The sequence below is a fragment of the Diabrotica virgifera genome, chromosome 10 (assembly GCF_917563875.1).
Source record: "Diabrotica virgifera virgifera chromosome 10, PGI_DIABVI_V3a".
NCBI lineage: Eukaryota > Metazoa > Arthropoda > Insecta > Coleoptera > Chrysomelidae > Diabrotica > Diabrotica virgifera.
The window spans coordinates 129,597,980-129,621,386 of NC_065452.1; the positions used below are offsets into that span (position 1 = coordinate 129,597,980).

Below are 23,407 nucleotides of genomic sequence, written 5' to 3' on the forward strand. Positions count from 1 at the left end.
TCCAAATAAATTCGTAGTTAAGGTTGTTGGTGCGCAAAATATTAATAAAAACATACAATATTCTACCTAGTCGGCTATGACACTAAATTTCCTTAAAAATTTGACATTATACTATTTTTATAGATCCAGTTGCTTTGCTACCATTACTAATATGTATTTTTCTTATGAGAAACTGAATAATAAGATTTTGGTGCTAGTGGAATATAACAAAAATATGCTACTAGCAATAAGAATTTTTCATCAGAAATTCCCTGATAGACGACAACTAAGAAGAGAAACGTTTAAAAATATACTAGAACGGTTTCAACGGACTGATCACTTAGATTATGATAAATCTGCTCGAATAAAAACTATTGTAAGTGAAGAAAACAGCAATTAAATGTAATCCTTAGTGTCACTGAGGATCTGCATATTAGTACAATCGTTCTTACAATCTAAGTATCTAGTCTGTTGAAACCGTTTTAGTATACTTTCAAAAGTTTCTCTTTTTGGTTGTCGTCTATCAGGAAATTGCTGATGATAAATTTTTATTGCAATTAGCTCATTTTTGTTATACTCTTCTAGCACAAAGACATTTTAATCCGTTCCTCATTAGAAAAATTAATATTAGTAATGGTATCAAATCAACTGGAACTATATAAATAGTATAATGTAAAATGTTTAAGCAAATTTTGTGACATAGCCAACTAGGCAGAATTTTGCATGTTTGATTCATATTTTAAGCACCAACAACCGTAACTACGAATGTATTTGGATATCTCAACCAATATTAATAAATTAAGGATCAGGCTAGATTATTATGTATTTTTTTTTCGAAAAATTACTTTTGATTGGATATTTTCACGGCTACTTAATGAAATTTTACGTAATTTTTGTTGCAATTAATGTTTTCTTAAAGAATGACGAATAACTTACAAATTAAAGCACTTAGGTATAGGGAATGCTTAAGAAATAAAAAAGTATCATAAAATATAATTTCATTACAATACTAAAATACAGGGTGTTCCATTTAAGAAAACTCAGAAAATACTCATTCCGAGTTTCGACCCACCCTGTATACTAAACTTAAACATTTCGCTATATTATTAATGATTAACAGTAGTAGACTATACTAAAAATTGTTTGAATGTAAATAGAAAATTTGATGTCAAATCACTACAATTCTACAGGGTGTAGATTTTGCTACGAAATTAACAAAAAAAACGTAATTAACTTTTAAACTACCTCGTGTAATATTACAAAACCATATATTTTAAGAAAGGAAACATCGAGGAGAATTCAAAAATATAAAAATATACAGGTTGTTCCATTTAAAAAAACATAAGTTTGTGTCACCCTGTCAATACGGACGCCCCTGTATATTTGAAAATATTTTTAAAATATGGTACTATGTGTGCCCCCATTTTTACCTAAATAACTTTTTTTCGTATCTCTTACGACAAACGAGTAATTGGACTTAGTCACACTAAGGCCCCACCCTGTATATAAATGTAAAATATTTAAATGGCTATTAAAAAATAACGGTCTGAGACAGAAAATTGAAAATTTAGGATTACATGTATCTTTTGCTTCTACATCTCATAAAAAATAGTAAAAAACGGTTTTTCCAAAAATTAAAAAAATATATCAGGGGGCAACCCCCCTTATGACGTACGCGTATGAAACTCCATATTCTCCTATTCCCAGTCCGCTCGAATATACGTGTAAAATTTCATAAAAATCTGTTCAGTCGTTCTCGAGTTATAAATGGTGTAACTAACATAACCTCGACTTTCTTTTATACATTATATTAGATGTAAAATATTTAAATGGCTATTAAAAAATTGAAAATTTAGGATTTTATGTATCTTTTGCTTCTGCATCTCATAAAAATAGTAAAAAACGGTTTTTCCAAAAATTAAAAAATATATCAGGGGGGCAACCCCCCTTATGACGTACGCGTATGAAACTCCATATTATCCTATTCCCAGTCCGCTCGAATATACGTGTAAACTTTCATAAAAATCTGTTCAGTCGTTCTCGAGTTATAAATGGTGTAACTAACATAACCTCGACTTTCTTTTATATATTATAGATGTAAAATATTTAAATGGCTATTCAAAAATAACGGTCTGAGATAGAAAATTGAAAATTTAGGATTATATGTATCTTTTGCTTCTACATCTCATAAAATAGTAAAAAACGGTTTTTCCAAAAATTAAAAAAATATATCAGGGGGGCAACCCCCCTTATGACGTACGCGTATGAAACTCCATATTCTCCTATTCCCAGTCCGCTCGAATATACGTGTAAAATTTCATAAAAATCTGTTCAGTCGTTCTCGAGTTATAAATGGTGTAACATAACCTCGACTTTCTTTTATATATTAGGTAAGTAACGGATTCTTGCAATTTCATAAATAATAACTCAGACGGCCATGCACGTGTCACAATACATCGATGTTAGGTTAGGAAATTCAATCATGTTATGACACCAGTGTTGCCGATTGTCGACGGTGGACTATCAATTACTGAAATATTTCATTTGTACGTAAAAGCGGTTATATTTATAGCCATCAGTAAACCTGAACTAGCGGCCGGGAACTATAGTTCCCCGCAGTGGCGAAATGGTTAAATAAGTCTGTTGACAGAGTCTCCCTATTTTAATCCTCTTTTGACGTTAAACTGATTTGAAATATTTTTCCATCATGATTTCTATTTTGACTGTATTGGCTAGCGTCATTTTAACTAATTGTATCAGTTTCTCTGGTATTCCTAGTGATCTCATTGTTTCGTACACTCCGTTTTATGTTATAAAGTCAAAGGCCTGTTTAAAATCAATAAAGAACATATTATGCAAAGCTAAGTTTTGTTCATAGCTTGTTTTATAATAATTTTAGCATACAAATGTGGTCGGCCTGTCTGAAACCAACTTGGTATTCTCCTGTTATCTCTGTTTTGTGGGTTTTTATTGTACTTTAATTTTTACTAATACATATACTACTTCTAATAGTCCACTGTAATTTTCATAGACAGTTTTATCACCTTTCTTGTGAATTGGGCAGATGTATTCCATTGCTCTGGCATTTTTCATTTTCCCATATTTTCTTATCTTATTTCTCATCCTCCTTATTTTAGCATGTCGTTACCATTTTTCCTTTGATGTTTACTATTTATTAGTTTTCTAACCCCACGTATGCAGTAATATGCATTGACATTAAATAAGCTTTAAAATTATCATGAGGTTTCCTTTTTTAAAAAGCATCAAATTTATATAAAAAGGAAATAAGTGTAATTCTGATTAAAAAACTGATGATACAAATATACATATATTTAATTCCTTTTTTATTACACATAATATTTTTTATTTTCATACACTGATCCACATCCCATACATCTAAAAATAGATAACAAGAATTAAACCATAACAAATAAAAAAATTCATATACAGTAGACTCTCTCTATAACGAACATGGGTATTACGAGGTCTCACTTATAACGAGGTACACTAGATGTCCCATGAAATTCTTATTGAACTATAACACCTCTATAACGAGGCATATTTGGTTATAACGAGGAAAAATGAAATCGAAGAATATGTTTCTTTACCTGTTCTTAGCGCAGTAATGGCTATAAATAAATACCCCAAATGCCTGTATACAGGAATGCCCAACATCTCTGTCCTTATCGAGGCCAGTGCTGTAATAAACTCCACCGCCTGTAATAAACTTCTTCCTTCCTGTTTATCTATCGACCGATATTAAATATTGTAGGAAATTTACAATTTACGCTGGCCAAGTTTCATTGTTGAGGTCAACCATTGACACCTAATAAACTACGTAAGAGGCATCAGAACATTTCAGTGGTGGTGGTATGCACAATATTACTGTTGTCTGATATAACGAGATCCGCTTATAACGAGGTAATTAGTCCGCCATTTCAGTTCTCGTTATAGAGGGAGTCTACTGTATAATCTTCAATTCAAAATTTATCAAAATACGTAGGTACTGCAGTAAATCAAAGAACATGCACGCATTATAGTACATACTATGAGAAGAATGAAATAGAGTTTGAAAACTTTCAGCAAAAAGCAGATCTATGACAACAAAAAATTTGTTCTGAAGATTTTACTGATCAGATTTTAGGGTAAGGAGAGGTAGAATAACAGTATGTATTAGATGATGCTTTTCCTATCAGATCAATATCCTATAGCATATAATGGCTTGCGATTAGTTGATAGTACTAATACATCTTCTATGACCTCAGAAATAATGGTTAGCTCCCATCACAAAGCGCAGGGAGAAAAAACGCAGAAGTAAAAAACAAGCCAGAAAACATAAGATGATAAATATATCAGAGAAAGCAGTGCATGAAAACGACCAAGAACACAATAAGCGATATAATTTCATATGAAACTTAACAGGAAAAGCACAAAGACATATACGAGAAGTAAACGATAAACAAGGACATAGAATAAAAAATAAGAATTTTGACAACGGCATCCGATTTGGACGTCGAAACGTTATTAAAATTATTTTTTCAATTTAATTGTGGCTTATTTCCCAATCAATATAGTTAATTAAAAAAAATACGAAATCAGTAATACAAAGATGGAAAAAATATTTCGAAGAAATAATATGCTAACCATGAAATAACACAAATCATAGAAGAGGTAGTAGAATTATCAGAGTTAGAAGTAAATCTTGAAGAAATTACAAGGGAAGAAATTGGAAACATCTAAAAAACGAGAAAATAACATATTTAAATATTACCAAAACGTAAATAATTGATACAAAAGTACAAACATCCGGTTTAATACTACTTACTTAAAATCCGATCACGATTCTCAAATTACTAATATTTTCTTTGGTTTCCGTTATTATTCATCCTTCTTCTTCCATATGATGGGCGCGGGGGGTGGGGGTATATTATAACATTTTTAATAATTGACTGACATTTATACACAGTGCTACTACTGGCATCGTTTAGTCCCCTTAGGTGGAAATTTATTGCAATATTTTTCATTCACATTCTTATCCTTTTGATATCTAAAAACAACGCCATTTTAGTAATCCAGCTAGATATACTAGCAGTAGATAGACTATAATTCACTCTTTTTTACTATGTATTATCATATTATAATATAGAAATATAACGTAATATATTATACACTCTCCGGCACAAAATTCCGCCACCCAAAATTTCTGATTAGGTTTGACAATTTATAACTTTATTATTTGTGCCCCGATTGTCAAGATTCTTGCACCAGTTTGTAGGTACGTGTATTGATATCGTTTGGTATTATTCCGGTAACAAAAAAATTTTTGCTTGCATGGCATTATAAAGGGGTGAATAGAAGCGTCGTATTTTCTAACTTTAAAAACTTCTGTGGAAAAATGGAATAGCTGATTTTGTTTCATAGTCCTGTCATATTATCCCGGAGGAATTACTAAAATTTTGTTTTTTGAATAATCCGAATATCTCTTTTTTTTTGTAAGAGCTGTACCATTTTTTGTAAATAAAAACACTGATGGACTCATAAAATAGAGGTTGGATTGATAAGATTAGAATGGCCCGCATGTAGCCCAGATCTCAATGATATTGAGTATTTATGAGATGCATTGAAAAAAGTTATTCGCCGTCATCTTAGGCCTCCAGCAAATTTGGTACAGTTATGGCCCTGGTAGAGGAATATCGGGCTATTCCCCAGGCAAGCATAACACATCTTTATTCGATGCTAAACACATTGCGAGCAGTCGTTGCTGCAAGAGGTGGACATACCCGCTATTGAATTATTTTGTTTTGCTGTTAATTTTGTTTTGTTTTGTTAATTTTAGTGCGTTTGATATTTTTAATTAAATAAACCTTTAAAGCAGTGTTTTTATTTACAGCTCTTACAATAAAAGAGGTATTCGGATAATTCAAAAAACAAAACCTTAGTGGTACCTCCAGGATAATACAAAAGGAGTATAAAACAAAATCAGCCCTACAATTTTTCCACAGAATTTTTTAACATTAGGAGAAAAAACAACGCTTCATTCACCCCCGTATAATGAAGTAAAATTTTTTATTACCGGAATAATAACAAACGACATCAATATATGTACCTACAAACTGATGTAAGAATCTTGGAAATCGGAGTACAGATAATAAAGTTATAGATTGTCAAACTTATATCAAAAATTTTGGGTGGCGGAATTTTGTGCCGGTGAGTGTATGTAGGTATAGTATGTTAAACAGTAAATGGTTAAGTTCAATTAGTTACCACTATAAACAGCCCGGATTAACCGATAATAGTATAAAAGGCCCGGTTTCAGGTAAAATTTATTTTAGGCTTTATTATGGGAGTATCGTCTAGTCAGTGTTAATTGCAAAAGACCAACTCTGTCTACCTTGGTGGCTTATCGCTCCGGGTGGATCTTAACAATGGGCCAGGTCAGATAAATTTAATAATATTTATGACCGCACTAATTGAATTCAAACCATTTACTGTTGAACAAACCATACTCGAAATGGAAAAGGATGGATTTTTTTATTAGAAAAAGAAGTCGCATCCACCAAAAAGTTATTAGCGACGTAACAAAATATAAATAACAAAAGTAAATAACTACAGATTATACAAAATGTTTATGGATATTAGATAATTAACTATATTGTCATAGGAACAGTTTTGATGTAGAGCCTCTGGTAGAGAGTTTGGGATATTGTAGCGCTGTCTTTCTTGGTTATATTTACTACAATTTATTAAAAAGTGTTCGACTGATATTTGGACGTTACACTGATCACATATGGGTGGATTATTCTTTGTGGAAAGATAAGAGTGCGTTAACCTGGTATGTCCTAGACGTTAACGCGCAATCAAAATTTGTTCTCACCTAGTGGGCGACGATGGAATCCACTGAGAAACATTATTTTTGATTTTATTGAGCTTAGAGTTAGTTTGAGACCACTCATTTCGCCACAAACACAACACTTTATTTTTAAAATAAGCTTTAAGTCACTGTAACTGCAAAGTAACCACTTTAAGTCACTTTTAAACAACCAATTAACCAATAGCGATGGTTCTTCTAAAAGAGCATAAATGCTGGGTACAGGTGTAGTTGGGAAAGCCCCTGTGATTAATCTAAGATTTTTATTATGAATAATATCTAATGATTTGAGTAGAGATTGATTAGCAGTGGAATAGGCAATTGCTCCGTAAACGTATTAAAGATTTATACAGGAGGAGCAGAGTGGATTAGACTGAGCCTAAGTGTTTATTACAGAGAGATCTTAAAACATTTAATCTTTTATTACAGGAAAAGATGAGTTGTGAGATGTGATTTTTCCATGTTAACTTTGAATCGAAGATTAAACCCAAGAATCTGTGATGATCTCTAAACTCCAGCTGTTTTTGATACATTCTTAGGGTTGGGGGTTGTGGCAAGGAGCTTGAAGAGAATACGACTCTTATTGATTTTTCCATTGAAAATTGAAAACCTGTAAAGTTGGACCAATTTTCAGAGTATCTAAAAAGTTTTGAAGAAATGAAGACATTGAGGAAATGTTTTTACCTTTAATAGATACCACTAGGCCATCAGCGTATAAACTGGCCTGTAAGGGTACTTGAATGTTTTTGATTATATCATTTATTGCTATCATAAATAGTGTTGGACTGAGTATGGATCCTTGGGGTGTACCATTTTCCAAACAATAAATATTTGAAAAGGTATTATTTATTTTCACTGGAAAAGATCTGTTATTTAAAAAGTTTTTGATGAAGGTAAGGCAGTGACCTTGAATATTACATTTATGAAGTTGTCCCAAAATGTTGTACTTCCAAGCTTTATTAAATGCAGGTTCTAAATCAAAAAATATAGCAACACATTTTTGGTTTGTAGCAAGAGCTTAATGTATTTCACTTTCCAAGTCTAAAATGTTGTCTGTGGTTGACCGATCTTTTCTAAAGCCATTTTGCTCGGAGATTAAGAAATTAGAATTTTCTAAAACCCATGAGAGCCTCGAGTTAACAATATATTCTAGTAATTTGCAGGTTGTCGATGTCAGAGATATGGGTCGATATGATTCTGGGTCATATTTAGGTTTATTAGTTTTTAGGAGAGTGTGAAGTTGGGGGTTGCTAGATGAAGACACTACCCCGAACAAACAAACTTTTTATAGAAACTTTATTCTTATATAATTAAATGTACAATTACATTACGTTGACCTTGAGATAGGTCGGGGATAACTCATTTTTCGGTAACTATATCTCCTGACTACGCGCTAGAGAGTGTAACGACGACAACGACGTCTCAGGTACTCGACCTTCCTATTTATATCTGTTATAGTTAAAAACAGTGCCAATATGTATGACCATATATGGTGAGGTACTATAAGTATATTAAGAATGACGTGTGCTTTCTTTGCAGTCTTTCAAATGAGTTCAATACTTTGAACTTTGCTGCTATCGTAATAAATTATACAAATTGCAATTATAATATTATGACCTTATTTTTATAACAAATAAATTAGGAAAATTCCGTGAGGGTTGTCGTGTACCATCACAAGAGGAATGACTATAGTCTTTGACTAAATAGCTGGCCATTGGTGGTGAAGCCAAATTTTGTTAAATATGTTTAAGAGATACGTTATGGCTGAAGCAGGGAGATGTTTCAGAAATGCTGAAGGAATATTATCAGGCCCAGGACTAGAATCCTTCAAGTTAAGAACAGATGAGTTTATCTCTTGATAATGAATGGACGGAAATTATATAATTTAATAATAATAATAATAATAATAAAACGTTAATATATTACCTTGAATGGTCATCTTCCATAACGTTAGTTGTTGACTTGGATTAATGGAAAATCTCGTGACTACTAGCTTTATATTTGTCGTTAGTATTTGCGAGAACGTTTATTAAACTAAGGAGTATCTTGCCTTGTAGATGTAGCTAACGAATCTAACTCATGAGAGTAAGATTCATCAAAAAATTCCTCTCGAGATAAACAAAGTGGTTCTGGCAAAACTATTTCTGCATGCCTATTAGCTCCAAAACTATTACGCTTGCAACAATGTTCAACAGGACCCACAATAGCAAGCATGGATCCCAACATGCACGTGGAATAAATCCAACTGACTACCATAACTAACGCGAGGAAAATGCCCATTTGAACGTAAGGAAGAACTATGGAAGGTATCATGAATGCTCCGGCTGATCCGGTTGTTATTGCAGCCATGAATGAGGGGCCAGCCATGTGGTTGAGAGCATATCTAGTAGCTGCTTTTCTATCGCTGCTAACATCTTTAGGACATCGACGATAGTTGATTGCGTAATGTAAACTGAAGTCTACAGTTAAACCTATAGCCGTAGAAAGTGCTGTAGATTCAAGAACGTTCAATTGCCAGCCTAGTAAGACCAAACATGCCATCGTTACAATAATGGCTGATGATATGGCAAAAATTGAATAAAGACTTATGAGAACACTTCTTGTAGAACAAAATAATACTACTAGGGCCAGCACTAATGATATTCCAACAGCTACTTCAGTGCTTCTTCGAAGCTCTCTTTGTAAATCATAAAATCCTAAGTCACTAATAAACCAACCGTCTTGGATAGCTTTTGGAGCCGATTCCATTTTGTTTGTCATCCAGTCGGTAACTTCTTGGTAGAAGTGATTCATATCGTCAAATGACATACTATAAATAAAATTGCTGTCGTATTCTACAACTGCAACTTTTATAGTTGTATTCTGCTCTTTAGAAAATATTGGCCCTGCTGAAAATGTACCAGCAAACACATTAGGAGTTTTATAAATGTCAGCTATTTCCTCCAGTATACATTTATCAAAAACGTCTCTGCCAAAGGGAAATTTTGATGCATTACAACATGGGGTTCTGTTTTTACCAGAAAAACCATCCTCACATTTGATATCCATCGAGTTCAGAAAAGTTTCCAAAAAACAATTCAGTAAAAGGGGTCCCTGCGTCAAATGATAGAAATTTTGAGACCTCAACTCTCGGCAAAACTCCACAAACCATATCTGGATGCTTGCGGCAGTTATGTCAAATTTACTGTCTTCTTCTAGTGTTCCCAAATCTGTTGGATCCAAAGAGCGGCCGTTGTCTTCAGCCTTTACTCCGAAGACAAATCTCATAGGCATTCGATACTCCATCTAAAAATTATGAATATTTAAAGAAATATACATTTGTAATTTTGTCTTTGGCATGGAAATAAGTTGGTAAGGGAGAAGAAAAAACAACAATTCAAACGCACAGCACTGACTTAATGGAATTCTTTGCGACAACTGTCCACGATCTTACAAAGTGAAACCAATAAGAATTCAAAACAGAATCTACAGATTTCATTTCAATCCAGAGATAACTTTTGCTTCTTCTTTAAGTGCCGTCTGCCAATTTGAGGTTGTTACAGATTTCATTTCAATCCAGAGGCAACTTTTGCTTCTTCTTTAAGTGCCGTCTGCCAATTTGAGGTTGGATACCATCATCACCATCTTTTACTCTATCTGCATTTAAATCAGTCGTCCCTTAAATTTTTAAACCATAACACTCTCCTTCTTATACTCCTTCCTCCTTTTATCTTTCCCTGTATTATCAATCTTAGTAGTTCATATCGCTGTCCTCTCATTACGTGTCCCAGATACTGTAACTTTCTTATTTTTAAACAAACTCTAACACTGAAGTAAAACCACTTCTATGTAATAGGTATACTTTACTAAAATCTTAAAAAATCCCAATGGATTGAATAAAATATGTTCAGAACGTTTTCGGACCTATCAGTCCATTATCAGTGAACTCGTATACTTGCTAACTAGTCCCAGAACCAAACAATAATTGTAATTATAATTCAATTTACATTCTAATGTTGTGAAATTGAAAAGCGTTTAGCCTTTGAATTATAGTTACAACCATTGTTTGGTTCTGGGACTAGTTAGCAAGTATACGAGTTCACTGATGATGCACTGATAGGTCCGAAAACGTTCTGAACATATTTTATTCAATCCAATGGGATTTTTTAAGATTTTAGTAAATTATACCTATTATATAGAAGTGGTTTTACTTCAATGTTAAAGTTTGTTTAACTATATGGTATACAGCCAACCCAGGGAACTATCCCTTTTTAGTTTCTTATTTTTATTGTGTTTATTATTTCGTATTCTTTTCCCATTTTGCAATACTTCCGTGTTCGTTTTCTTCGGTGTCCATGTTATTCTAAGCATCCTTCTGTAACACCACATTTCAAATTACTGTATTTTTCAAGTTCATATTGTAGTATCGAGAACACGTAACATCTCAGGGCTCGTACTCTCAGTTCTAATCTAAAGTCTTTATTGCAGAGATTTGATTTCATTTTTACAAACGCATTTCTTGCTATTTCTATCCTAGCCTTATTTCTGTTGTTTGATTATTATTTTCTGAAATCCAGGTTCCCAGATATTTGTATTTATGAACCCTTTTATCGGTACATCACCCAAATGTATGTTTGTTTGTACACTTGTTTTCTTTGTTATTATCATATATTTAGTCTTTTTGTTTTTTAGTGCATATTTTTCACAGAAACTGCTTGTCTGGTTTAGTAGTAGCTGCAATTGTTCAGCAAAGCTTGTCATAATCACGGTGTCATGTGCATATCGTGTGTTATTAATAGTTCTTTCGTTAATTATTATTCCTTCATGAAATGAAAAATACAGTTTATGTTTCCTTTCGATTCAGAGGCGATGCACAATGGACCGAAAAAGTTGTGACGTAATTTTCAGGCGGGAAATTTGACTATGTTTCCAAGCACAAATTATGGGTGTCCTTATTGTTACTGAACATAAGGGTCAAAATTAAATCCTATAATTGACTAATGTTGACTAACTCCGAGATAACTATTGAAATATATTTATTATGAAAGTAAATAAGCTTATCTTATATTTGCATCGATGGAATACAATAAAAAACTGCTTAAATTGAAATAAGAGTAAAATAAGTTGAATAGTGAAACGTATGTCGGATCTTTAGTTTGTCGCAAAACAACATTTGGTCACGTTTGGTTTCAGTTCTGTGTTTCTGTCTCTGTCCATTATACAGGGTGTTATTAAATAAGTATGAAAAATTTTAAGGGCTAATTCTACATGAAAAATTAATACCAGTTTGCTCTATAAACATATGTCCGCAAATGCTTAGTTTCGGAGATACGGGGTGTTGAAATTTTTATTTCAAACTGCCAATTTATTTATTGCTCTAAGACCACTTGAGCTATGAAAATGAAATTTGGTGAGTTTTAGGAGGTAGTTATTACGAATTTTTTGACATACAATTTAGAATTTTGTATTCATCATTGGCGCGCCTACGGGCAATGGTCTGAATTTTTTTAAAGAAAAAAATAGTACGCCACTGAGATATTTCGCATTAAAAATTATTTTTAAATTCCACATCTAATTTATGATAAAAAACCTTTCTTGCCTTTTTTTCATATGATGCACCGTTTTTATGCAGAAAAATAAAACATCTTGGCGCGTATTTTTCATTGCTTAATACATCATCAAGAACTATCCAATATAATAATACTAAACTAGAACAATAACAGAAAATATTACTTATAAGATTTCAACTAGGTGCAAAGCTGCAAGAAATGTTTAAAATGATCTCCTTTACAGATAACAGAAGAATTTTATATTCATCATTGGCGCGCGTACGGGTAGTGGTCTGAATTTTTTGAAGAAAAAAATAGTACGCCACTGAGATATGTCAAACTAAAAATCATTTTTGAATTCCTCGACAAAAAATCTTTCTTTCCTTTTTTTCATACGAGGCGCCGTTTTTATACAAAAAAATAAAACATCTTAACGCTTACCAAGTATTTGAGTTAGTTTCCATATGCATAGAAACTTATATTAGTTCAAATACTTTGTAAACGTTAAGATGTTTAATTTTTTTTGCATAAAAACGGCGCCGCATATGAAAAAAAGGCAAGAAAGATTTTTTGTCGTCAATTGAACGAGGAATTCAAAAATGATTTTTAGTTTGACATATCTCAGTGGCGTACTATTTTTTTCTTCAAAAAATTCAGACCATTACCCGTACGCGCGCCAATGATGAATATAAAATTCTTCTGTTACCTGTAAAGGAGATCATTTTAAAGATTTCTTGCAGCTTTGCACCTAGTTGAAATGGTATTAGTAATATTTTCTGTTATTGTTCTAGTTTAGTATTATTATATTGGATAGTTCTTGATGATGTATTAAGAAATGAAAAATACGCGCCAAGATGCTTTATTTTTCTGCATAAAAACGGTGCATCATATGAAAAAAGGCAAGAAAGGTTTTTTATCATAAATTAGACGTGAAATTTAAAAATAATTTCTAATTCGAAATATCTCAGTGGCGTACTCTTTTTTTCTTTAAAATAATTCAGACCATTGTCCGTAGGCGCGCCAATGATGAATACAAAATTCTTAATTGTATGTCATAAAACTTATAATATTTATCTCCTAAAACTCACCAAATTTCATTTTCATAGCTCAACTGGTCTTAGAGCAATAAATAAATTGGCAGTTTGAAATAAAAATTTCAACACCCCGTATCTCCGAAACTAAGCATTTGCGGACATATGTTTATAGAGCAAACTGGCATTAATTTATCATGTAGAATTAGCCCTTAAATTTTTTCATACTTATTAACTAACACCCTGTATATGTTTGTATATACTTTTTTATCTGTCTCCGTCTCTGGGTATAATATAAAATATAAGGTTATGTTGTAGAGAAATAAAAATAATATGTAATTATTTTTATCGCCAACCGTCACTAAAGTCATTCATTATTGTACTAATTTGCCCTCATTTGGGGCAGTAAAGTAACAATTTATTGTACTGAAAGAAGAATTTTAGTTTACCTGCCGCGATTAATCAAATTAACTCAGATTGAATGTAAGAGGTCGATGGCAGTAATCGAATGGCGAGAATTTGAGTGAACTTAAAATTTATTTACTTTAATTATTAAAAATATTGTACACAATTTGCGTTATTAACCTTTAACTACCCGCGCATCAAGTTATAACATAACTACACGCGTGGCGTACTTTGTACGCCACAAGAAAATACACTTAAAAACAGCGGATTTGTTTAATTTTTTTTGAAAAAATACACTTAGTTGTTTGTTATAAACCTTATTCGGCATCAGTGAATACTTGGAGTTCCTTTTCAGTAAGCCAATTGGGATTTATAACTGGAATCATGGAATAACTGGATTCCATGATAAATAAAATTACTAATAAAAAATTTTTTTAAATGTGATTTTTTACAGGAGAAAAAGTATTATATAAAATATATATATATATATAGGGTGAGGTAGATAAAGGGCCTATTAGAAATATCTCGAGAACTAAAGACAATTGAGTTATGAAAATTGGAATAAGGGGGTTTTGAAGGATGATCTATTTAATGAAAATATTTTCATCTATTTGGTACTTCCGGTTATACCGGAAGTTGCTTATCACTTCGTTTTTTTAAATGGGACACCCTGTATATTTTTACATTTTTGGATTCTCCTCGATTTCTTCTTTCTTAAAATATAAGGTTTTGTAATAATATACAGGGTAGGTTAAATGATAATTAAGATTTCTTATTAATTTCGTAGCAATATTCCCACCCTGTAGGATTGTAGTAGTTTGACATAATAAACTCTATTTATGTTCAAATGATTTTTAATATAGTCTACTATTGTTAACAATTATTAGTGTAGCTTAATTTTTAATTTTAGTATACAGGGTGGGTCGAAACTCGGAATGAGTATTTTCTGAGTTTTCTTAAATGGAACACCCCATATTTTAGTATTGTAATGAAATGATATTTCATGGTACTTTTTACTTCTTAAGCATTCCCTATACCTAACTGCTTTAGTTTGTGCTTAATTGTTAATCGCACCAACAATCTTCACTTCGATGGTATTTTGATACCTCAACCACTATTGGCAATTTTAAGTACCAGTATAGATTAATATGTATTTATTTCCAAAAAATTATTTGTGAATGAATATTTTCACGGCCAACCTAATACAATTTCACCTATTTTGTGTTGGAATTAATGTTTGGTTTTAATCACCAATAACTCACAAATTAAAGAAGTTAGGTATAGGGAATGCTTAAGAAATTAAAAAGTACCATAAAATAACATTTCATTACAATACTAAAATACAGGGTGTTCCATTTAAGAAAACTCAGAAAATACTCATTCCGAGTTTCGACCAACCCTGTATACTAAAATGAAAAGTTTAACTATACCAATATCTCTTAACAATAGTAGACTATATTAAAAATCATTTGAACATTAATAGAGCTTATTATACCAATCTACTACAATCCTACAGGGTGTTAATGATGCTACGAAATTAATAAGAAAACGTAATTATCTTTTAACCTACCCTCTATAATATTACAAAATCTTATATTTTAAGAAAGAAGAGATCGAGGAGAATAAAAAAATGTAAAAATATACAGGGTGTCCCTTTTAAAAAAACGAAGTTACAGTCAACTTCCGATATAACCGGAAGTAGCAAAGAGAAGAAAATATTTTCATTAAATAGTTCATACCTCAAAACCCCTGTATTCCAATTTTCAAGATTCTCTTAGCTTTAGTTCTCGAGATATTTCTAATAGGCCCTTTATCTGCCTCACCCTGTATACACACACCGGCAAAATTAGCCGAACACCTTAAAAATGGAACATGTTTGATGTCACGAATTTCCTAAACCAGTGGTCCGATTTGAGTGATTCCTTTAGTATGTTATAGCCTTATTATTTAAGAATATCGTTGTAATAAATTTGCAGCTACTCTTGCGTTATGGGGACCTATTGGATTGTGAATAGTATGTGCTAAAACCAGAAAAAGGTTAAGTTAAGTTTTCTATATATTGGGGGACTTTTCATTTTTTAATTAATTTTTCATTTGAAACAATCGTTTTTTTCGGATTATAGCGCCATTTATCCATAATTTACAAAAATGTTGCGAATAAAAGTTGCTTATTTTTACGTCAAGAATCCAAATCTTCAATAAAAATTGGGGGCTCCTATTTAAGATTTTAAAGTAACCCGCCAACCCCACCTCCGTGGGGGACGTGTTCGGTGCCATTCGATAGATTTTTGAAAAATATTGAATACGTGTATTTCGCAGTTTTACGATCTGATGTTCATTTCGCGAAATACCGCATTTAAAATTTTTAATTTACCCCCACCCCTCTCCGTGGGGTGACGTGTTTAGTATTATTCGATAGATTTTTGAAAAATATTGAACACGTATTTTATAGTTTTTCAAACTGACGTTTATTTCGTGAAATATTCGCTTTTTTTGTGAAACTTTGTGACTCACCCATTTTTTTACGCCCCGCTCAAATCGTCAGATTTTTTAAATATACACTGTTTTGCATGTACTTAACTTACCTAATCTTAATCTGACGATTTCGAGTTTTTCTAAGAATAGATTTTTCTCGGTCCCCCTTAATGAATTCCCCGGTGTTAAGAACCAATATATGGTACCTATAGGTACATTTACAGGGTACAAGGTTTCTCCCCATGTGATAATCAGACGCGCTCGAGTAACTGAAAAAATTCCCGCCTGGGCTCCCCTACCATCATTATCTGCTTAGTTTAATAAACAAGCCTAAAGTAATTCAATAGATGTATTAAATAAATAAATTAATAAGCGATGTCACAATGACGAACTCCCGTGGATTTCATCTGAACTAGCTGAACATCAGATCGAAGAACTGCAAAATACACGTATTCAATATTTTTGAAAAATCTATCGAATGACACCAAACACGTCCCCCCACGGAAGTCGGGTGGGGGATTTAATACAAAATCTTAAATAGGAGCCCCCAATTTTTATTGCAGATTTGGATTCTTTACGTAAAAATAAACAACTTTTATTCGACACATTTTTTCGAATTATGGATGGATCGCTCTATAATCGGAAAAAAACGATTGTTTCAAATGAAAAATAAATTAAAAAATGAAAAGTCCCCCAATATATGGAAAACTTAACTTAACCTTTTTCTGGTTTTAGCACATACTATTCACAATCCAATAGGTCCCCATAACGCTCGAGTAACTGCAAATTTAGCATACTTTCCTCCCCTACTATGAGGATTTATCGATGAAAAACATGGCTAGTTGTTAAAGCCCATAACTTTTTTATTTTCCAACATAAGCAAATAAATCAAGAAAGAAAATTTTAAGAAAACCTAAGGTTATAACCGAGTTTTAATTTTAATATTTTATATATGCTAGAATAGTCCACAGGGTGTTCCAAACTTTAAGAAAAAAACACAGTATTATTGTTACACCCGGTATAAAATGATATTTAGTTGTCTAGCAATAATATTATTACAAAGATATTCTTAAATAATAAGGCTATAACATACTAAAAGAATCACTCAAATCGGACCACTGGTTTAGGAAATTCGTGACATCAAACATGTCCCATTTTTAAGGTGTTCGGCTAATTTTGCCGTTGTGTGTATATATAAAAATATATAAAAGTATATAAAGAAAAATATATTTTTTGCCATAATGACTAAAAAACAATTAAAATATGTACTTATATTACGACTTATAGTAATATAATCCTGGGGTATATTGTCCACCACCGGAAACAACAAATAATAAAATGTAAATTACGATCTTTCCAGAACGCCGATTATAACGAAACTAAAACCAAATTGTAAAGCACATTCCAGTGATAGGTTAGAAAAATAAGCAAGGTCAAAAATTAAATTTTTAAATATATTTCCAGTAGAATTCTTATATCTGGCGTAGAAAGTACGCCAGCGCGTGTAGTTAAAGGTTAACAATTAAATTTATGCCAAAAAGTGAAATTCTCTAGTATTTTGTAAATATATTCATATAAAATAAATTAAAACTTTACCGATTTAGTTATTATTCAATATTGATAACTATCGATTAAAAATCGAAAGCGGCCATATTGCAAAAGTTATCTGTCATCACTGTCATGAAATTATTATGACGTCTAAATTTTAAAAAGTTCTTAAATTGTAAATTGCAAGTAGGTGTTACAACTAATATCAAATTATTGTAGAAAGTGAAATTGTAGATAATAGCTATTTGTATAACAAGGGAGGAAAGTGCTTCTTTTCCTCCCGAGAATGAAGTTTACTGCCCGACGCGTAGCGGAGGGCAGTAATCATTCAAGGGAGGAAAAGGCACTTTACTCCCATGTTATACATATGGTTTTTCCACCTTCCTCAAATAACAAGTAATTTTTTCATTTTTACTTAATTTATTTATGTAACTAACCAACAAAATTTATTAGAACTAAAACTAATTAGTAGGTACAATATAACTGTCAACTGTCAAATAAAAGTCAAATTATTAATGTAAACATTGTTAAATCAGAATAACAATTTACTGTTTTTTACCATTCTGCAAAATATAGAGTGTTTTTAAATAAACGTTAAAATGTATAGGTACTTACGTAATAGAAAATAGATATTGTACAGGGCGTCAATAAGTTATATTTCATGAATGAAATACCGTGACGTCACTTTTACTTTTCCTCCCTAGGGAGGAAAAATATTTTCCTCCCTAGGGAGGAAAAGTACAACTTTGCTCCCTACAATCAGGTCCGGAAAAGTATACTTTCGGTAGAGGTAGGTGGAAAAATATATTTAGGCATTATCTTGAGCACTTCATTTTCCAGTTGTTCATTCAGGGATTATTAAAATTAAAGATTAAAATTATTATGACGTCTAAATTTTAAAAAGTTCTTAAATTGTAAATTGCAAGTAGGTGTTACAACTAATATCAAATTATTGTAGAAAGTGAAATTGTAGATAAACTATATTTAGGAATTATCCAAGCTGTCAAGCTTTCAGTACTTCATTTTCCAGTTGTTCATTCAGGGATTGTTAAAATTAAAGGTGAAATTTTATGAAATAATGAAGATAATCAAATTAAAAAAATTGTGTAGTGTTATAATGAGATTTTAAAAAGAAGTTAAATAAACGACAGGTTTTTATTCAATTTATTTTATAAATTTTATATTATTTTTAAGTTATTACAGAGCCCAAACTCTTACGTAGTCAACTTTAAGGTGCGAATTCAAATTCCAAGTTGATTTCCAATCAAATTATGTTGGCGATAAAATTTTGTATGCACCACATCAGTAAAGACTCTATCGAACTCGTCTGTTACTCGCCTCGCTCGCTCTTCTCGTAATATGAAGACTCGTTCGATAAAGAATCACTTTACTGACTTGGTACATAAATAGTGTGACCAACTAGTCCGAAAAATCCGGGACATGGCCCGAATTACGAAGTTGTGTCCCGGCGTCCCGTACAAGGCTTCCAGGCCATCCGAATATTTAACGTTTTGGTAAAATTCTAGTTTTAAATTTTGAATACGTTATTCACATCAAATTGAATTGGTGGGACGAAATAAAGTCAACAATTTCTAGAGTGTAACACAAATACCACATCCAAAACGCATGCATTTTATATCGTGGTAATATGTATACCGCTTAGTTCCTACGAAAACTCAAACTGTGGACTTTTTTCAGTTGATTTTATAATTTTTCCTTATTTGAGAACAATTTCCGGATTGAAAGTCGAAACGTCAAAAACTAACAAAAATGTAATTAATTGATGGATTCGACGGTTACTTGATGGAAGTTCATTTTATCTCACAATAAAACACTGAAAAACGTTTGTTTTTCTATACTTCCACAAAATTTATTACAACTATGTTATTACTACAGCTGTTTCGGCAAAGTGCCTTTCTCAAGTGATATATTTAACAATGTGTTTGCCTTTTTAAGTCTTTAACTGAAGAGGTTGAGGAGTGGGGAGCTGTTTGTCTCGAGTTGGTCATTCAGAATTATATCTGTATTTTTCAATTTATTAATTTCCATTGATTCTAAAAGTGATAGCTTAAGGCCTTTATTTTGAATATGTAGAATTTGAAACTCTTCATTGAAAGAATGATTATGATCTAGAAGGTGAAGTGCGTATGTAGAAGTGTCTGTTTTTCTATTGTTGAAAGCCCTTTTGTGTTCTGCTATCCGTTTGTCAAAAGTTCTGCCAGTTTGACCGATGTAAGTTTTCGGACAGTCACCACAAGTTAGTTTGTACACACCACTCTGTAGTTTGATAAAAACAATAAAAGCCGAAAGAGAAAAAGCAACTACAGAGTGGTGTGTACAAACTAACTTGTGGTGACTGTCCGAAAACTTACATCGGTCAATATGGCAGAACTTTTGACAAACGGATAGCAGAACACAAAAGGGCTTTCAACAATAGAAAAACAGACACTTCTACATACGCACTTCACCTTCTAGATCATAATCATTCTTTCAATGAAGAGTTCAAATTCTACATATTCAAAATAAAGGCCTTAAGCTATCACTTTTAGAATCAATGGAAATTAATAAATTGAAAAATACAGATATAATTCTGAATGACCAACTCGAGACAAACAGCTCCCCACTCCTCAACCTCTTCAGTTAAAGACTTAAAAAGGCAAACACATTGTTAAATATATCACTTGAGAAAGGCACTTTGCCGAAACAGCTGTAGTAATAGCATAGTTGTAATACATTTTGTGGAAGTATAGAAAAACAAACGTTTTTCAGTGTTTTATTGTGAGAAAAAATGTAATTATTAGTAGTAATTGCACGAGAGCTCTAAAATTATCGATTTGTTTCCTAAGTGACACTTTGGCAGCTTTAATTTCACGGGTGAAAGTGTCACGAGAGCAACAAGTCAATAATAATTTTAGAGACCGAGTGTAATTTGCTGAGATTATTTCATGAGTAAAACTGCCTTTTTAAATCATTTTAACTAATATTTTATTGATATCTTCACCTGAATATTTGCTAAACCTATTTCTTGGTTCTCTGTGAGAAGTTGTAAAACATTAATTGTCATTAATGTCACTGGATGTTCACTTTTGCGTAGTAACGAAGGGCATCTGAGGTAATGCTTGATGACGGGATATTATCAAAAATTATCGGCATTAATATCACAAGAGAGTGAGAATAAATTGACAATAATGCGACAATTTTTCGAAAACTTGTTGTCTGGCAATAGACACGAAAGCCCGTAGGGCTTGAGCGGCTATTGCCCAATGACAACAAGTTTTAGAAAAAGTGGCGCATTATTTTCTTATTTATTCTGTGGGGTGATATTTGTAAGGTTCAAATTATCATTGTCAACATAAAAAATTTAAATAATCAATAAAATGATGATATTACACTTATGTAGATTTTTAAAATGGCCCCATTTTCATTGAAAACTTCCGGATTTCAGGTATTTTTTCCAGCCTTGTCCCGAATTCGACTAAGTTGGAGTTGGTCACACTATACATAAATAACTATTATTTCTATTATTATTTTTATTTCTCTGTCTCCATGATTAAGGATACTGTGGTTAAGCGTTGATTGATGTATTGGGGGCTGGTGGTATTAATATTTCAATCAACGCGTTAAGTTAAAGGTTATTGTTATTATTGTGGTTGTTCTGTTATACAGATTTCGCCTTTCTAATTCCTTTTCATTATTCAAACAGTTGTTTTCACGGCTAATTATCTGGAATTTCCAATTTTATCGTAAGTACATTTTAATAATTTATCGCTAATTTACATGAAATTCTTATTTTCATTTGTCTATGGTTAGTGTAGTTAGCTATCCTTGATTCTCGGTTTTTTGAGTTTATTTATGTGTTTTGTATTTTCATAGATTTATAATTACGATTTTCTGTAGGATTAGGACTTTGTATTTTCATATTTTGTTTATACAGTCGGTAATAAGTTTTATTAAATAATTAAGTGTATCCAGTTTTCTATTTTATGTAGTAGGATCTTGCTTTCTGTTGGATTATTTAAGCAAGTAAAAAAAGTTATTTCGATTTGATTACTAACCTCGTTTTCTACTTTGGAATACATTTTTATAACTATTTTCCACAAAGAAAAATAAGGATTTTATGTAAATTATAGCGTTTAAAACTTCAGATAATTAGTCCTGAAAACAACTGTTTGAAGAATGAAATATGAAAAGGACCTCGAATCGAAAGACAAAAACTGTATAATAATGCTATAACAACCTTATACATAGAACAAAAACGTTATAACTAAAAATAAAAATACGCGTTATATTCAAAATCTTCAGTAAAATTTTACTCGTCAGTAAAATTCAAAATTCCCTCTACAAGTACAGAAGCACAAGACTGAAATTGAAATATGACGAATGATATTAAAAACCCACAGAACACAAAAATAAATAATAAAAATAAATAAATAATCCAAACAACAATCAACGACATACGTCTGATACGATTTTTATTAACTTTTTAAATTAATTTCCAATATTATTTGCATAAAACGAAAATATAGAATTAATTAAACATAAATATAGAAGCAGAAAAAAATACTACATCAATTAAATACTTCAAAATAAGTCAGAATTTTGAAAAAACAATTTGTGATGGTCTTATGCCATATGGTAATAAGGGTCACAATTAAACTGGAATGGAAACATAGCAGTGGGGATGAAACGTCACACTTTTTCGGTCTATCTCTAGACAGCTGTTTCTGTCCTACAGACTTTCTCAGTAGAGCTGCATGCACACCTCTGAAGCAAAACGAAACCAAACTGTCTATTTAAGTGAAATTTTAAAAATAGTTTAAAATCCACTTTTAGGACGCTGCAGTGACATCTCTTATAGAAAAGCGAAAAGTCCGAGATCTAAGAGTCTTTTATCTGAGACTTTTGGCTTTTCTATTATTCCTTCACTTTCAGATAGTAATTTTTGTTCAAAAATATATTCACTAAATACATTGAATAGTAATGGAGACATAATACGTCCCTGCCTGACTCCTCTCCTGATTTAAATTTCTGAATTGTGTTCGTTATCTACACTCACCGGTACAAAGATCCGCCACCCAAAATTTTTGATTAAGTTTGACAATTTATAACTTTATTAACAAAATAAGTTATCAATCGAAGTAGCACAGAAAACGACAATAAATATCATTCCCATACCACCATATTGACAACAGGTGGAATACTTTCTTTGGTTACACCCTCCCGAGATTTTCAAAAATTATAAATCACACAGGATTCCGAGGAAATTAGGATGAGAGAATTTTAAATAATTCACAACCCATCTGCTCAGCGTGGTAAAAGTTCCAACAAGAAAGATTCCTTAGTACTTAACAAAAGAGCAAATGAATTAAAATGTATAAACATTTTTAATTTCTTTGCAACACGAAAATGCAGCAGCTGCATAATACTCTGGTTAAATCGGAGAGTGCAGAAAGAGTCTATACCGGTTTCGGAGATTTTTTCCTCTCGGGAGGTTGTAGCCAAAGAAAGTATTCCACCTGTTAGTCCAGGGTAATAAGGTTTTTTCCATGACACTCGAGCAGCCAGGGTACTGA

The 23,407-nt window shown here is 31.9% G+C and overlaps 1 protein-coding gene across 1 annotated transcript in view; it reads right to left on the reverse strand.

Moving 5' to 3' along the window:
- Positions 1-3,291: 3,291 nt before the first annotated feature.
- The window catches only part of LOC126893448 (protein dispatched), a 57,606-nt gene continuing 37,490 nt past the window's right edge, over positions 3,292-23,407 (reverse strand). Inside the window, exons 9-11 of the mRNA XM_050663653.1 lie at positions 8,774-10,132; positions 4,805-5,026; positions 3,292-3,375 (exon numbers count right to left, since the gene is read on the reverse strand). Coding sequence (XP_050519610.1) covers positions 8,882-10,132 — 1,251 coding nt within the window. The 3' untranslated portion in view covers positions 3,292-3,375; positions 4,805-5,026; positions 8,774-8,881. The remainder of the gene's footprint in view (positions 3,376-4,804; positions 5,027-8,773; positions 10,133-23,407) is intronic.